Below are 16,929 nucleotides of genomic sequence, written 5' to 3'. Positions count from 1 at the left end.
CTGCAAAAATACAAATGTGGAATATAATTGGACTGTTTTTACATGCCTTAGAATGAATTATTTGTAGCCTATCTTATATGGTATCCATTAAAATATGCCATATTTTAAAATATATTTCAAAGAATTGGTAATAAAATTGAAATTTATTTTGTCACTTACATGGGATAAAGAAACTTAAGCGTTCTGTTTTTTAAGCAAGATGCCAGATTTTACACATTTTGAGTATTAACAATGGAAATTAGAACAGATCTATAAATTGAGATTCAAAATAAGGAAAATGCCTTTTTTTTCCTTCTAAATGCAGTGAAATTGCTAAAGGTTTTGTCTGTGTTAGAAGAAGAGTCAAATATAAAGGTTGGCAGTGCTTTCGTCTACTTAAACTCCTGCTGCATCCATAACTGACGGACTGACAGTTTCAACAAACTGATAATTGCCCATTTGGTTTGTTTTAAATAATTCTTAATTTTTTGTATTTTTAAGTAGACTTGAAGAAATCATTAGGAAATACATGCATCAAGTGGGATCATTTGCTTTTGTTAAGGTAGGGAGTCCAATCTTTATGGAGGCCATCTTCTATCCAATGGGGCACCTGCTTCAGTTTTCAGATGCCCCTCTCTTCATTAAGCTGCATGAGCTTGTTTTGATTAAGTGAAAACCCCATGAATTCAGGCTGGTTTTTTATTCTTTCTGATCTTTCATGGCTAGACAGAGTATTCATAAAATAAATGGGTTTTATGCAGATTAGCCATGGTGCAGAACAGTGATTTAGCAAATTTTTGCATGTGTTCTGTGCTAGAAATCTAAGATGATTTTCTCTTTTCCTCAAAAGATATTGGATTTTTAAGTTATCATTTTAGATTTGTGTTAATAGGTTTAATATCTAATGTGTACAACTCATATAGAAAAAAAATGCAATGATCTTGCCAAATAAGCAAAATAGGCTAAATGGTCTTAAGAAGCCAACTATTTATTATATCCAGCATGAATATCTATGTTACCATTGTTATCTAATAGTTAGGCTTGTAATAACATGTTACTACCAAAAGTTAAACTGTGAGCCTCCTGTTAACAATTCATATTGGCTGGATAAAAATGACTGTCATTACATGTGCTCTATATAGAGTCAAAAGTTAAATAATCAGAAATGGTATTTAGGAGAAAAAAGAAGATAGATTGCAAATAATGAAATAAAATACAGAGTATATATCTTAACATATTCATCCTAGAGCTCAAAACATAAATGATTTTGTTTTAGGGCATGAATGAAAGTTGGAAAAGGAGGTAGTGACAAAACACGGAACCGAAACTCCTAGTCTGGGGGTATTTTACATTAAATCAATTTAAATTATATTTATTACATGAAATTAAATAGATCATAATTTTACTTTGGGTTCCTGTGAATCTTTCAAATATATTAAAATATTTTTAGTAGTCCTGATAGTCTTCAGTTATTTCCATAGATAACCACATCACAGCAGTAGGGCATCTGTATTCAGGGATAGTGAACATTTTTGGCCTTCAAAAATCTGTGCAATATACATTTGATGTAACATTATACACAAGTATTTCATCAAGTAATATTTTACCTTGACCTAATGTATTCTCTGGTGTCTAGAATTATAACATGTTCTGAACTGATTGAATTGAATCATTTCTGTATATAAGTATGAAGAGAATAAATATATACATAGAGAGAAAGACATACACGTATACACACACATATAGATTTTGTCTTGTTTAGTTATTTAAAAAAATAATTCAAAATTATTCATATGCTGAAGTACCATTCCTAGAATATATTCATGGAAACAAATATTCCCTGTTGACCTTATAGGAAAAATGAGGCTAGAGAGCCTATCACATAAATATTCTGTTTGAGATAAATTTTGGGCTTAGATATTGGTTTTCAGGGGTTGAGAAAAATCATGCTGCTTTCTCCATCTTCCCGGAAAACAGAGGCTGTTTAAACAGTATGGGCACTATTCCTACTCATGTTACTGAAAGACACCAAATAGTATATTGTGCTTTTCACAATTTCAGTTGCTAATTTTGAGCACTATATAGTGAAATAAGTTTACCTATTCCACAGAAATAATTGAATAATGTGATCCTCTCAGGAATAAGTCCATCATATTGTCTCTCACTCTGAAGCTGACAAGGAAGCCTTCATTCAGGTCATAGAGATATAATGATCAGAAATGATGCCTTATAAAATGGCCTTCAATACTGTTAATGCTGGGCTTTCAGAGTGAAATAACTCAAATGAGCAGTCACATTCACATTATGTAGCATATCTTTATGAGAAATTAAAGAACAGATAGTGATCTATGGCACCTTGTAGAAAATCAGAATTAAATACTAGCTATTTTATGTCAAAAATTGAAAGGAAAAGGAAAAAAAAATGGTAGATAAAACCAGCTTGACATCTTTTTTCACTGACTCTGATTCAGTTATATGTAAACAGAGCTCTATTTTGACAACTGTTTAGCTCACGGCACAGATTTGAGGTATTAGAGATAATGGCAGATTTATTAGATTAACTTTTGCCAGGATCTTTTAGTGTCCTAGATAATTACCAGCCATGGTGCATCTCAATGGTTCCAGCTTGTATTATTGTAATGTGTATGCATTCCCTTGTAGTCATTGATGTTTTGTCGTAGAGCTATCAGACAGTTCATACTTAGCTTTGTTTCATTGATTTGTGTTTTTAAAGTGTGTATATGTGTATGGGTGTGAAATAACTCATATCTCTGTTTCTATATTCCTTAAATTAAAAAAAAGGTGAAAGTTTAATTTCCTGAATTCCTAAGAAACTATCCTCCCAGCTATCTTTATAATTTTAATTATTGATCTGTCATTCTTTGATTACTCAAGTGAGCGGCACCAGAATTCTTTCATCAAATTTGCACATTACATTTCTCTCTCCTGTTTTATATGATTAATTTGCACAGTCTCTTTGCAAACTTGCATTTTCATTCCGGATCTTCATGCCTTTTTATCCTTCTTTTGTTTTTACCTATTGTTCTTTACTAGCTACTTTATATATTATATTTGTTTTTAACAAGGCATGTTTTTATTGCTTCTTTTATAACTCTTTATTTGGTTTAAAGTTTTTTGATTAGCCTAATATTTTCTGTGGCTTATTCTTACCATTTCCCTATTCCTGTCCTTTGTGGTACCTATTGTTTCCCTCAAAAATGATAAAGATTTTCTACCACATTTTTCCACGTACATGGAATGAGTCTTCTTTTCAGTCAATATACAACTGTTTTTAAATTTTAAAATATTAAAAATTTATATTCTTTTCCATGAAAAAAATGTTAAAATTATTCAACCCAATGAAACTCTCATTTCTTTTGCTTTTAAAAACAACCTTGTCAGAACAAAACAAAGGATGCTAAACTTGATCTTTCTTTGCCTTATGAGTAGGGATATCTTAAGTGATGGTTTACTCAGAAAAATTTCTGTTTATACATATTCTCGCATAATTATTAATAGCAGCTCCCATCACTTTCAAAATTGCCGTGGTTTGGACAATACATTATGTGGTAAACCTGTTATGAGTAACTACCACAAAGAAACATAAAAAGAAAAATATAGGGATACATGAAATGTGGGAAGAGACTAGAGTTGGCATCAGTTGAATAATTCTTGTTCTGCCCTAACTATCCTGGACCTCAATTTTCTTACCTGAAAAATAAATATATTTTATTGTGTGATACCTAACATGCCTCGCTTCCTAAAAACATAAACTATCACACATAATTACATCTCTTTTGAGACTCAAACTACACAAAGATTATGTACGCATATGAACAGTAGCTGCAAGGGAAGAAGCTTAGATGGATATATTTGTTTTGAGGGATTAAAGAAGCCGAATTGTAGGCGTAAATATATTCTTTCTTTTATTTGAAATTAGGTTGATATTGTCCAAAGGCCTTTGTCTTTGGAAAAAATATAAAGTAAATCTATTAATGTGCCTGTCAAGGAAGCAGTCAGTCATGCACATTAAAATCTGAACTAGACTAGACTAGAAAAATTCAGAACAAACACTTCTGAAATAGAGTTATTTTCACAGTGTTCACTTAAGAAGTAAATAAGATGTACTGTAAGCCACACCTGGTGGTTTGTGCTTGTAATACCAACTACTTAGAAATTGAGGCAGGAGAAAAAAATGTGCCCAGGAATTTGAGACCAGCCTGGGCAACACAGCAAAACCCCATCTCAGTAATCATAATAATAAAATAATAATAACAGCAAAAATAATGTTCTTGTGTCACCATTTATTATCAATGAACAATATATAAACAATAACTAGGTGTTTAGACTAAAAATAAGCCTTCCTTTTTTCTTCCAGCATTAAGATATGATAAAAAATAATTTTTAAAAATGAAGTATAGTTTACCAAAAAAGTCACAGACAGACAAAAGCTAGCATTCTTTTTCTTTTTCATAGTTCACCAAACTACCTTGTCACAGTGCTACTTTATGTCTCTCCCTCTTGTTTGTTTGTTTGGTTGTTTGTTATTTGTCTGTTTGTTTTTTAACATAACTTGTAGAAATGAAGTGAAAGGTGGTGGGAAAATAATTTGTATGGCTGACATCAGTTATTGTTCTACATTTTGCTCTGCCTCTAATGTGTGTGGGGCCCCACTTCTCAGAATTTTCCACTAAAGGATCCCTAAAGGCAGAAAAGAGTAATTACATACTTGTAGAAGTATTTGGTTCTCATATTTTAAATTTAAGACCTCCATGACTTTGCTAAAGCAAAATAAAACATACATGTCTTATAATTTCAATATTATTTAAGAGAAGTAATGTTATAAATTATTTTTCATTTAGTAATTTTATTCTTCAGAAAAATGTGCCATGTTTGTTTTCAGTTTTGTGTATCCTGAACATAGTTTCCTATTAGAGATGTATGGTTATAGATGACCAATGGCTCTGAAATTCTGACTCTATTCATTACAGAAATGACATAAAAGTAAAGAATATTTATGACATTTTTGTTTCAATTGTAAATGAATACCATCCTCAAAAGTTTTGTGTATTTGTTTATTACATAATTAAATTTCGAGTGAGAAGTTTTAAGCGTATTAAAATTTTAAGTGTATTAAAAGCAACCACAATAACTGTTTTTTGTTAGTTTGTTTGTTTGAGAGGAAGTCTCATCGCAGGCTGGAGTGCAGTGGCACCATCTCAGCTCACTGCAACCTCCAACTCATGGGTTCAAGGGATTCTTTTGCCTCAGCCATCTTAGTAGCTGGAATTATTACAAGCATGCGCAACGATGTCTGGCTAATTTTTGTATTTTTATTAGACACAAGGTTTCACGATGTTGGCCAAACTGGCTTCGAACTCCTGACCCCAGGTAACCCACCTGCCTCAGCCTCCCAAAGTACTGGGATTACAGGCGTGAGCCACCGTGCCCGGCCTGTTTTTCTTTTTGACGCTAAAATGTAGCTTCAAAATAAATGGTTTTCACTCACAAAAGGCTCCATGTCTAAAAAGAGTTTGTGTCTGAAATATATTGTACTTTTATAATTGGGCCATCCAGCCCTAGCATTATGACCTAATAGTAGTATTCACTGAGTGCTTTGCATGCATGTATTCACTTAGTCCCACAGAAACCCTGTGAGGATATTCCCATTTCACAGAGTAGAGAGTGTAAGAATATGGAGCATAAAATATTTGATCTAGAACACCTATAGTAAAACTTTAAATCCAGTTGAGATTGCCAAATTCAACCTCTCGCCTTCGCCAATGTTCTAACTGCCAGACATCATTTATATTTGCAATAATCCAGGTCTTCAAGTTGAAATTCTCAACTCCTCAAACAAAACAGGCTGCTAGAGTCAAGGGATAGTAGACATATTCTCTCTTTGCCTCCACTGTGCTCTCCAAGTACCGAAAGAGCTCAGCAGTGTCATATGCAGCTGCATGTGGCAAGACAGCCAGTCTCCGACTGTAAATGACCCATATAGACCCATAGGAGAACACTGTCCTACTCTTATTGTCTTTGTCACATTCTGAACTGCTACTGCTGTTGCTGAGTTCAAAAAATGGTTAGAAAAAATAGCTATTAGAAGCAGGCACAATTAGAGATGCTGGCGGGCTCCACCTGACTCTGACCTTTCTGTCTATCTCCTTGCAAAAGTATGTAAGTGTGTGTAAGTGTATTGTGTGTGTGGTGTGTTTGCATGTGCACATATGCATATGCATGTTTTGCCTTGTTTTCATTTTTATGTCACCAGTCTACTTTTATTAAAATTTCACAAGCGATGGAGTTTGCTGGCTTCTGTAAATGTACCCTGCTTTTTAACGACACATTCTCTTTTGAAAAGATATGAATTTAAAAATCCATAAAAGGCATCTTCTTTTTCTCCAAAATTTGAGGTTATGGATTTTTTAAGCCACATGACTTTGAATATAACTTAATCAGCTTGCTTTTAGGCCTAACAAACTCCAGATATAAACTTCTTGGCATTCAAAAAATTTTTATTGAGAAGGGAAAACTTATAGGTAATTCGGGATGCATAGAGAATTTCTAGGCATAGTAAATAAGTAAAGATGACATTTCCCAGTTAGGTTAACAAATAAATTCTAATAAATTTAGGGATGCAAGAGAGTGTATAGTGGAGGAAAGATAAGGAGGAGTGAGTAAAGGAGATTGGAGTAAAACAAACTCTTCTTTCATGCCTCTTCATAAAATCATGTCTATGTCCCAGAAGAATGAAACTAGCTCTTTTTCTCCTGCACATCCTATTATGTTTTATTGTTCTGTTCATAGACTTCAGATTAATTGCTAGAACTTCAAATTAATTAGCCTGAGTTACTATTTTTTTAGATCAATTGTACAGCATGTTGAATATAGCTAATAATTAAGTACCATACATTTAACGATAGCTAACTGAATAAACTTAATGTTCTGAGCTAATATTGTTACCATTGTAGTTAGTACTATAATTCAGCCGCCCTATGAGTTTAGCATGTTTTCGTAAACTAAACTAAGAATCTACTTATTTATGACCTTTTTAATGTAGCAAATTTTTTATTTGAATTCTAAAAGTCAAAATAAAGAATAAACTTTCAGAAAATAAATTATCCTCAGTTGTAGAATACACATAGGCTCAGAATTTTTGATTGCGTAGTCGACCAGTGATGTTTGTTTTCTGTCATAAGAATATTAACTTGCCTTTTTATTTTTACTGCTGCCGCTACTATTGTTGAGCTAGAGAAAGTCACAGAAAAATTTTCAGATAAGATTTATTCTTGACTTAGTTGGATATTTTTATACCTTTAGATACCTGTTCTCTGATTTCAAGACTAAAATGAATGAGAATTCGGCTGTATAGGTTCGTAGTCTCTGAAATTTAATCACAACCCAGCTGTACCTGTCAGTGTGCCATTTTGTTTTGACATCAAAGTGAAATGGTTTAAATGATTTCTCTCTTCTTTGTAGCCATTGTCAAGAATAATGATGATTACATACCTTATTATGTCTTCATGACTTTATGGTAGGCATTACAGGTAACAAAATCTGCTCTCTCAAACACTCTAGTAGGCAGCAAAAATTCTGTAGAAAACCAAAAATCTATCGAGGTTTTTCCCTTTGATTATAATTCTGATAACCTAAACCATTTTTAAAATCTAATTTTGCATTATATTTCAGTCATCATAATGATTGATAGATAAATATTAGGAATAATTTTAGTTTAATAGCTATTCCCTATTGCAAATCCTCGCTTGCTGACTCAAATCTCTATCCAAAAAAAAAAAAAAAATGCTGCTGAAACCTACGATATGGGCACAATAATTGGAAGGCATTATATGAAACAAAGTGACAAGGGGTAATTTGCTATGCTACAATAAAACATGCATTGATTTTTCATTTAAAGAAATTGAAATAACATGGCAGAAACATTCTACTTTGAACAATATCACAAGACAATAAGAGATATTTTATTGCATTTGTGTGTAAGATACTCTTGTCAGTTTTTACACACAATTAGGTTTAACCACTTTGATGTATATTATATAACTTGGATATAGATTGATTTGTAAGATCTGCACTTGCTAGGACATGTGAATACTATATATACATATACATTATATAATGTATATATGTGTATGCATATATATGTGTGTATTTATATACATGTGATATAGAATTTCTTTAGCAACCCACAACCAATCAGTTTTAAAGTTTGACTCAATTTCTTTTTAAAGCTACTTGACATTTATGCTCCTCTTCTCCTTCACAAAATTTATTTCATGTAGTAGAATGCCTTAGAGGGAAAATATGACTTAATGTTAATATAGATATAAAACCCAAAAGAAGCAAAATATGTGCATTTGTGCTAAATTGAGAAATGTCTTTGTTAATAATCCATGTAACTATTGCTAACATACAGTACATTTTAGTAAAATTTAGCATTATCTTTCTTAAGGAAAATATATTTCTGCCTTTTTTATCTAAATGAAAAATATAAGCAATACCTCTTAATAAATGTATGAATAAGAAATATTTTTAATGTTTAAGTTTTCATTTTCTAGAAAAGTGGGGAAATTATTAATATATTGTCTGAAGAAACACAGAGTATCATCTATTGGCATCATCCATTCATAATATCTATATTAAATACGTGACTAAGAGCATGCATGTATATGGAGCTATATTTACAAATATAGACACATGTATTCTCCTTACAGAAGACTATCTATTTGATCATTAATCCAAATATCCATATTCATATGTGCACATTTTGTGCATATGTATTGTCACACATTTCATTTAATAACTCACCAGTATGTATGGAAATTTTAAGTAAATTTGCCCTGGAGATGATACCAAACATCTGATATAATATACATTGAAATCAAACACAGTACACAAACTGAAAAGAGAAGCTTCAGTAGTCTTAAGAAATAAGCAAGCATAGCAATTAATTTGTAGACATTTTAAGAAAAATTTTTTCAAAGTATTTGGTATGATTTGGAACAACTGCATATGTGTTTCTTGGCTGATGTGAATAGAGTCTTACAGTCACCAGAATCAATTTTACTGGTGTATGTACTTATGTCTTTTGTCAAATTATTTATTTATGAACCATAATATAGAAGACAAAAATTGAATTTTTTCATTTCAATCTTGTTTCATCTTTTCACAACCTACTTTTTAAATTGCCCCATTGTCATTCTCAGCAGCAGTTTTTTGTTTGTTTGTTTGTTTATTTGTCTTTGAGACTGAGTCTGGCTTTGTCCCAGGCTGGAGTGCAGTGGCACAATCTTGGTTCACTGAAACCTCTGCTTCCCGGGTTCAAGCTATTCTCCTACCTCAGGCTGTCGAGCAGTTGGGATTACAGGTGCCTGGCATCACGCCTTTGTACTTTTAGTAGAAACAGGGTTTCACCATGTTGGCTAGGTTGGTCTTGAATTCCTGACTTCATGATCCACCAGCTTCAGCCTCTCAAAGTGCTGGGATTACAGGCATGAGCCACAGCACCCTGGTTCAGCAACAGTTTTTGTTTGTTTGTTTGTTTATTGCTATGTAGGTATTTTATGTTTTGAAGTTTCTTTTTCAGTATCCTGGATTCATTTCCTAGGGCTGCTGTAACAGAGTCCCACTAATTGGGTGGCTTAAAACAAGAGAAATTCATTCTCTCACAGTTCTGGAGACTCTACATACAAAATCAAGGTTTAGCAGGGCCATGCTCTCCCTAATGGCATATTCTTCATTTCATCCCATCTCTGTCCTTTCAGTTTAAGTTGGCAATGTTTCTGCTAGTATAAAATTCTCAAAAACTTTGTTAATCTTCTGTATTGACAGGGTAGACATTAGACAAAATGGTTCTCTATAGATCTTTCTTCAATAACTCCATTTCTAATCCTAACCACTGTTGAAATAGTAGATTGGATCCATAAGTCACTTGCTTAATCTCTTCAGCAAATGGTTGTTGAGTCACCCTTGGCTCTGTTTCCAAAGCATACTATCTGATTGGCAGCTGAGAATTTTCCAAATCAAGTGCTGCTTCCATTTTGCTTAACAGTTTACTCCTCAATTATTCTATTTTCTTTTAATTAATTTTCTCAATTTTCTTTGCTCATCTTAACATAGTTTGGGCCAACAGTAATAGTGGTTTTTGCCATTATAGAAATTGCCAAAACCACAAGTACTTTCCCACCTAGCCAATATAAGCATCAAGAAGAAACCACACCACATGCATCACACTTAGCTTGGAGGTCTGGACTAGGCATCCAAGTTTATCACTTCCAAGTTCTACCTTCTACTTAGTAATAGATCACAATTTGGCAAAGTTTTCTGCCACTTTATAACAAGGGTTGTCTTTCTTTCAGTGTCCAAAAACATTTCCGTTTGAGACCATTTCCATTTATGACCACATACATGTGTGTGTGTGTGTATATATATATATATATATATGTGGTATAAATATATATATACATATATGTTTTATGAATATATATATACATTTCCATTTGATACCATTTCCATTTATGACCATATATATATATATATACACACATACACACATATGTATTTGGTTGTATATATATGTGTATATATATATGTATGTGGTCATAAATGGAAATGGTCTCAAATGGAAATGTGTGTGTGCATATAAATATATATATATATATATATATATATATTCATAAAAAAACCTTTCTCTGTAGCTTTGTTTGTGATATATGACCATATATATCTATATGGTTAATGAAAGTTTTCTCTGTAGCTTCCTTTTTGCCCCTTTCTGAGCCCCCAGCAGAATCAACTTTAATGTCATTATTTCCTGTGATAGTATATTCAAAACAATGTAGGCTTTTTTTATCAAGCACCTCAGAGCTCTTTTAGCTTCTAACCATGGCACAATTCTAAAGTCACTTCTACATTTTTAGATATTTTTTACAGCAGTACCTCACTTCACAGTACCAAAATTAGTAATGGTTTTCTAGGGCTGCTCTAACAAAGTACTACAAACTCTGTGGCTAAAAATAACAGAAATTTATTATCTCATAGTTCTGGAAGCTAGAAGTCCAAAATCAAGGTATCAATAGGACCATGCTCTGTCTGATAGTTCTAGGAGAGGACCCTTCCTTACCTCTGGTGATTGCCACCAATCTCAGACACACACTTCAATCTCTGTGTCGATGGTACTGTGATATTCACCTTATGTTACTGTCTCTGTGTCTCTGTTTTCTCTTCTTACAAGGACAAGAGTCTTTGGATTAAGGTCAGCTCTAATCCAGTACGACCTCATCTGAAGTAATTACATCTGTAAAGGCCCTATTTCCAAATAAGGTCATATTCTGATGTTCTGGGTTGACATACATTGGGCAGGGCAGGGTGGCGGGCAGTATTCAATCAAGTACACAGCCTATAGCTGTTCTTTCTCCAACTTGGATGAGATCTATTTTTCTGATTAAAGGAGTTGTGTAACTTATATGACTCTGCTTATATGATTTTTAAAATATATGAAATATTTTGAAAATATCTAAAATACATTAAATATTGACTATTGAGTTTGGAGTATTATCAAGTAAATGTAAAGTACCTTCTACATAGTAAAACAGTCAATGGATATTAAAAAGCCTTATTGTTAGTAGGACTGAAAATCTAAGAGGGTCATGTTACATGCCAAAAAGACAAATGAGTTTGGTAACAAAGTAAGAATAACTGAAAGTTGTAGACTATGAACTTTTTTTATATGTATTCAGCAAGAACTAGTGCTTTTTGAGAATTTCAACCTGAACATAATAAGGCAATTTACAGATTATTCCTTTTTCCTAAACATTCAGTATATTCTATATTCTCTTTACTCTGTTAAATATTCCAATAGTCATCATTTAAACATGTGAGTGAGGCAGACTTATTTTCAGGTGTTTCCATCTGTTGTGAGAGTATATTTTAAAAATAGGACAGAAACATATACAAATTAAACACAAAACCAGGGGAAAAAGAAAAGAATGAAAGAAACATCCCCAGGGCAACAGTGAGAAAAAAAAGCATTTGAGCTGCCTGTTATTAATTGCCCAACCTGTTTTACCTTGGAATCCTGCATAATTATATTCCAGGGGAGGGGCAAACAACAGATGTTGAATAAAGGTAGAATCTCACAAATTGAGACTATTTTAAAAATAAAGTTACTCTTGCTCACCAATAGGCATTTTTTTTTTCGGCAGGACTTTTAGGCAGCAATTGATTTCTCATATTCACTGTGCATTTCAATAACATTAATGCAAAACAAAATGTTCTTTTTTTGTTTGTTTTACTCTAAGAAGTAAATATGCATGTGCATAATATATCTAAGTTAGAGGCCCATAAAAAGCACAACAAAAACAAAAGCTAAACTATACTACAGCATATTCTTAATTTTGTATTACATACATGTAATACAGAAGATGTTAGAAAAATAAATATATATTTCTCATTGCTAAAGTCAATACATTCTTAAAATAGGTGACTGAGTAAGGGATAAATTACAAATAATCTCATTTCAAGTTCTAGACACCATATATTGTATAACTAACATTAAGATGCAGTACACATTTTTATTAAAACCTTGGTAACTAGGGATATTATAGAATAGTTTGTGATTTTAATTTTGGTGGCCTGCTTGTTCACATCTTCTATCCACTATTGCAGAAAATTATTTGATTTAAGATAAATGAATGCATCATCATCATCATGAGTGTATTTTTTCCATCGGCCTAGGGATACATCTGGTTACTTTGCACTGTTTTCATCTCATCTAAATTTAAATACCCCTGCAAAAGTAATTTTCTTCCAATAAGACTAAGTCTTATGAAGCTGAGAGAATACCAATGACCATATCTTTTAGATACTGATAATTCTAAGGAATTTTAATATAAAAGTTAAAATCAATAGAGAAGGATTCATAATTCAGTTGGCCCTTTTTCCTACTTGTTTTTTTCTATTTGTTAACTAAAAATATTTTATTTTTCAAGCATTCCCGACTTTGCTTTCCTTTGCTATCCTCACCCTACACACCATCACAAGTAGACTTCAGTCTGTTGATCTGCTTCCTCCAGGTGAGCAATTTCTTCATCTGCTAGCTTTCTTCTCTGTGATCCAAATTTTACTTGTTAGATGATAGCACTCATAAAACTATACATTTGCAAAACAACATGTGGACTTTAGTTTTTTAAAGGAAAATAGCATACTAAGTGAATAATTTTCTTTATTGTTTCTGAATTAATGTTCTTAGTATTTCAGGAAAACTATACAGTGTTAACGGTTGAAACAAGAATCCAGTCTTACACCTGGTTTTTCATATTTGTTATTCTTAAGTGAGTTTAAGTGTGCCAATTCTTAATTATTTTGCATTTTGAAAATTCTACCACTTATATTAATTTCACTTAGGAGATAGTGTAGAATAAACTGATAGAATGGAAAGTGGGCTGTACAGGAAAGAAGGACTTGATTCTTTTCTTTGGTATAAGTTGGGGTGGATGCAAGCTGCTTCACTGTTACTGCTTAAAGAACTGTGTTTCACCTGAGAAACTGAGTTCCCAAATTCCTCTTTCCTTTTGGACTCAATTTAGCTAAGTATTATTTTGTGAAATTATATTAAAGGCTTCTTTACACAATACTTTTAAAAACCTTTACATAACACCTCCATATAGTTCCTAAAGGCAAGGCAGAACTAAAATTAAATAAATTATAATGGCTAATGAAACGAAATATTTAAATCTGTGGAACTCCATGCTCTCGATGTGATTCAGATAATTTTGGAAAACACGTTAACAGGTGAAGTAACTGGAAAAATTAAGTAAAAAGCAGGAAAAAGTATTTCTATCTCAGGTGAAATTTTAGATCAACATATTATACTATTCTGTATCTGGATATTGTCCAAGCCTTTGTATCATTTGAATGCTTTCAGCAGATTTGATTGGTTTCTGAATAGTTTAATCACTACATAAGAATAACACTTGCTATTGGAGAAAATGATTATATCAAGTTGTTGCTGTGCTTGAAAAACAAAGATGCGTATTATAGGAATCTACAAATCACAGTTTGTCTTGCTTTATTCATGCCAGAGAAAGAGACAGAGTTGCTTTATTATTTGTATGGAAATGAATGGAAATTGGAGGAAAAACAGCTTTAAATAGACAAGGTTATAGTTGGGAAAGTTATACCAGTCCTTCATTTGGGGGTTATAAGGTGAGAAGTTTGAAACACAAGTGTGTGCATGTGCATGTGTGTGCACACACACTCACACATATAAGGTGTGTATAACATCTTCCTTGTTACCCCTGAATAGATGTGATTCCACATTGCTTAAAATTTAATCATTTAGAATAAGTTATATTTTTTCATTCAGCAAAAATTACATTCAAAGGTACCATTCATACTAATAAATCATTTTGTTTCAGAATGTAAATTCATATATATTATTTTATAAATATATTTTTATCTTGATGTCACATCCATTTTCTGCTCAAGTGTATGTGAATGCCCACTGGTGCATACATGCACAGGGACATGCATGCCTGTGCATAACCATTGCCATTTACCAAGAAACATGGAGATAGTGTTGTGGTTGATCACCAGAAAAACTGGAAGCTGTTGTTAGGTAACTTGTCTTATTTTATACGTCCACTAAATGGTTCTCAGAGATTGTTGCCATTAGGCAAGACACCTTCTATTCATTTCCATCTGTTACAAGAATGTATTTTTTTAAAATCATGTGTATGAAGGATGCATGCATAACTATATGTACACTTGCTTTATAGCTGTATTTCTTGGGTGATAACTATGTGACATATTTGAAGTTATTATTTTAAAACTTACATTTTCTCAGTTAAAGTATCAAGATAATCAGGATAGCAAAGTTTGCAAATATGTTCTATTAACATATATGCTACAGTAAAACTCTTCAATTTAGAATGCAATTATTGAGGCTTACAGAACGTAATTTCGAATATATATTTTTGATTATTATAAAATTAATATAATCACATTGTTATAAAATAATCAGAACAATAATAATATATTTATTTTTGTTTAAATTGTCTCCCAAATACACAGTTCACATAGATATTATTTCTATGTATTATAGGTAATAAATACATCAATTAGTTATGTATCTTATGATGTATACTTTTTAATATATTATTTATCTAACAATACATTACTTATATTGAGGATTTTATGCAAAATTATGTGCAGATAGATTTATTTTTAGTAATAAAACAACTACACTCAATAAGAAAAAAAGCCTAGATAGAAAGTTTCTTTTTACCAAGTACTGCTAACCTAACAATTTTACCATTTTATAATAATATCAGGTAGGTTTCCTTTGTGATCATAAATAATTTTATCATTTAAAGAATAAGTATTAAAATTAATATATTATTGGAAATTTCTCAAATCAAATAGTTAAATTGTAGTTTACTTATGGATAGACCTTGGATTTTAATACGGGGTAATTTTAACTCAAGTCAAAAACTCATCTGAACCTGAAAAATTAAGTCACCTACACATTCAGGGTTAGAGTGACATTTACTTAAATTCAAGATTTTTTCTCCTTTGAGCAGAGACTTTGTAATCCCAATTATGTGTCCAATGGAAGTGTTCACATTCTCCAATTGATTTATTAATTGTATTTCTAAAGGAATGTTAGGGTCCAGTTAGAAGATTACTGCTATTTTCCTAAGCATTATAAAGAAATTTGCTGTGAAAGCCAATCTAAAAATCGGACTGGCTAGAATTTAAATTTATTTTTTCTTTAACAATGGAATTGCCTAAAAAATTTATTTGGGCCATTATGGAGGTCTTAGAACATCAAACTGAATAATTCATCATACATCCATTTTTGGTAATGAATATGAAAATTGTTAAATAGTTTCTTGAAAATATCTTTGGCAGCAACAAAAAATAACTTATTTCTAATATTGATTGCAAAGATTTTTAGTAAGAAAAACTCAAATATAGCATGCTTGAATTAAGAAAGATTGTCTTAATTAGTTCTTTTGTGATATCAATACGAATTCCTTTTTAGATTCAGATTGCAAGTCTGAAAATAAAATAATTCCTTATATTTTTGTATTTATTTTCTTGTTAATGTTACCCTTGAGGAATGCACTTCACTCTTACCACCTATCTCGTCTTTGTTCTGGTTACGGCTGATTATCAATGGAATCACAGAAAATACTCTCCAAGATAAGGAAGTATTTAAAACATCACTGTGGACACTTTTCTATCTCCATACTGCAGGATGCATGCTACCATTTGCTTTAAAAACACATTTTTATCTTCACTGTGATTCTAAAAAGCCCTCTCCAGTAGCTTTTCTCCCCCTCAGTTTGATTACATAGCAGAATAATCTAGAAAGCCACATCTCCTCTCTTTTAATATGTAAATTTCCTGACCTCTTTTTACCAATTTCTCCATTGCTTCAGTGTGTTTTAATGATTGCAAAATATTAAAGCTGTTACTAGAAAAATGGCTTGTCATTGCCAGTAAAACGTATTACAAGAAACAATTCTGTATATTTACTTTAGAACATGGATATTGAGTGCATTGATTTTACTTAAAGTTTTATTCTTGGGATGAACCAATCATACAGGATAAAACACATCAGCTTCCAATAAATTTATAGCACACTTACAGGTAATAAGAACAGAGTGGTTTCAGGGAGGTAGTTCCAAGAACAGCCTTTATTTGAAATGTCAGTAATCATTCCTTTCCTACTCCTTATAGATATTTTTGACTATTTAAAATAATAATAGCCATAATAGTCATGGTTTCAGTAGCTTAGGCGTAGGGGTACATGTTTGAGTAAGATCAAATCCAAGTTGTTTAGGTCCAAATGCCTGTATTTTATTCTAAAGTTACCTTTAGAAACTATCATTTTAATAGTCCTCTCAGAAAGATTCCATTTCATAG

The 16,929-nt window shown here is 31.9% G+C and overlaps 1 protein-coding gene across 4 annotated transcripts in view; it reads left to right on the top strand.

Moving 5' to 3' along the window:
- PCDH17 (protocadherin 17) overlaps positions 1 to 16,929 on the top strand; it is a 107,523-nt gene that overhangs the window by 74,941 nt on the left and 15,653 nt on the right. For 3 of the 4 annotated variants that reach the window (XM_037739045.1, XM_017529896.2, XM_037739044.1), the window contains one exon: positions 12,987 to 13,070. The exons of the other annotated variant lie outside the window; for it this stretch is intronic. In XM_037739045.1, coding sequence (XP_037594973.1) covers positions 12,987 to 13,070 — 84 coding nt within the window. The remainder of the gene's footprint in view (positions 1 to 12,986; positions 13,071 to 16,929) is intronic. 4 annotated transcript variants of the gene reach the window in all.

The sequence above is a fragment of the Cebus imitator genome, unplaced genomic scaffold (assembly GCF_001604975.1).
Source record: "Cebus imitator isolate Cc_AM_T3 unplaced genomic scaffold, Cebus_imitator-1.0 Scaffold61, whole genome shotgun sequence".
Taxonomy (NCBI): domain Eukaryota; kingdom Metazoa; phylum Chordata; class Mammalia; order Primates; family Cebidae; genus Cebus; species Cebus imitator.
This window is presented reverse-complemented; position numbering and strand designations above follow the sequence as displayed.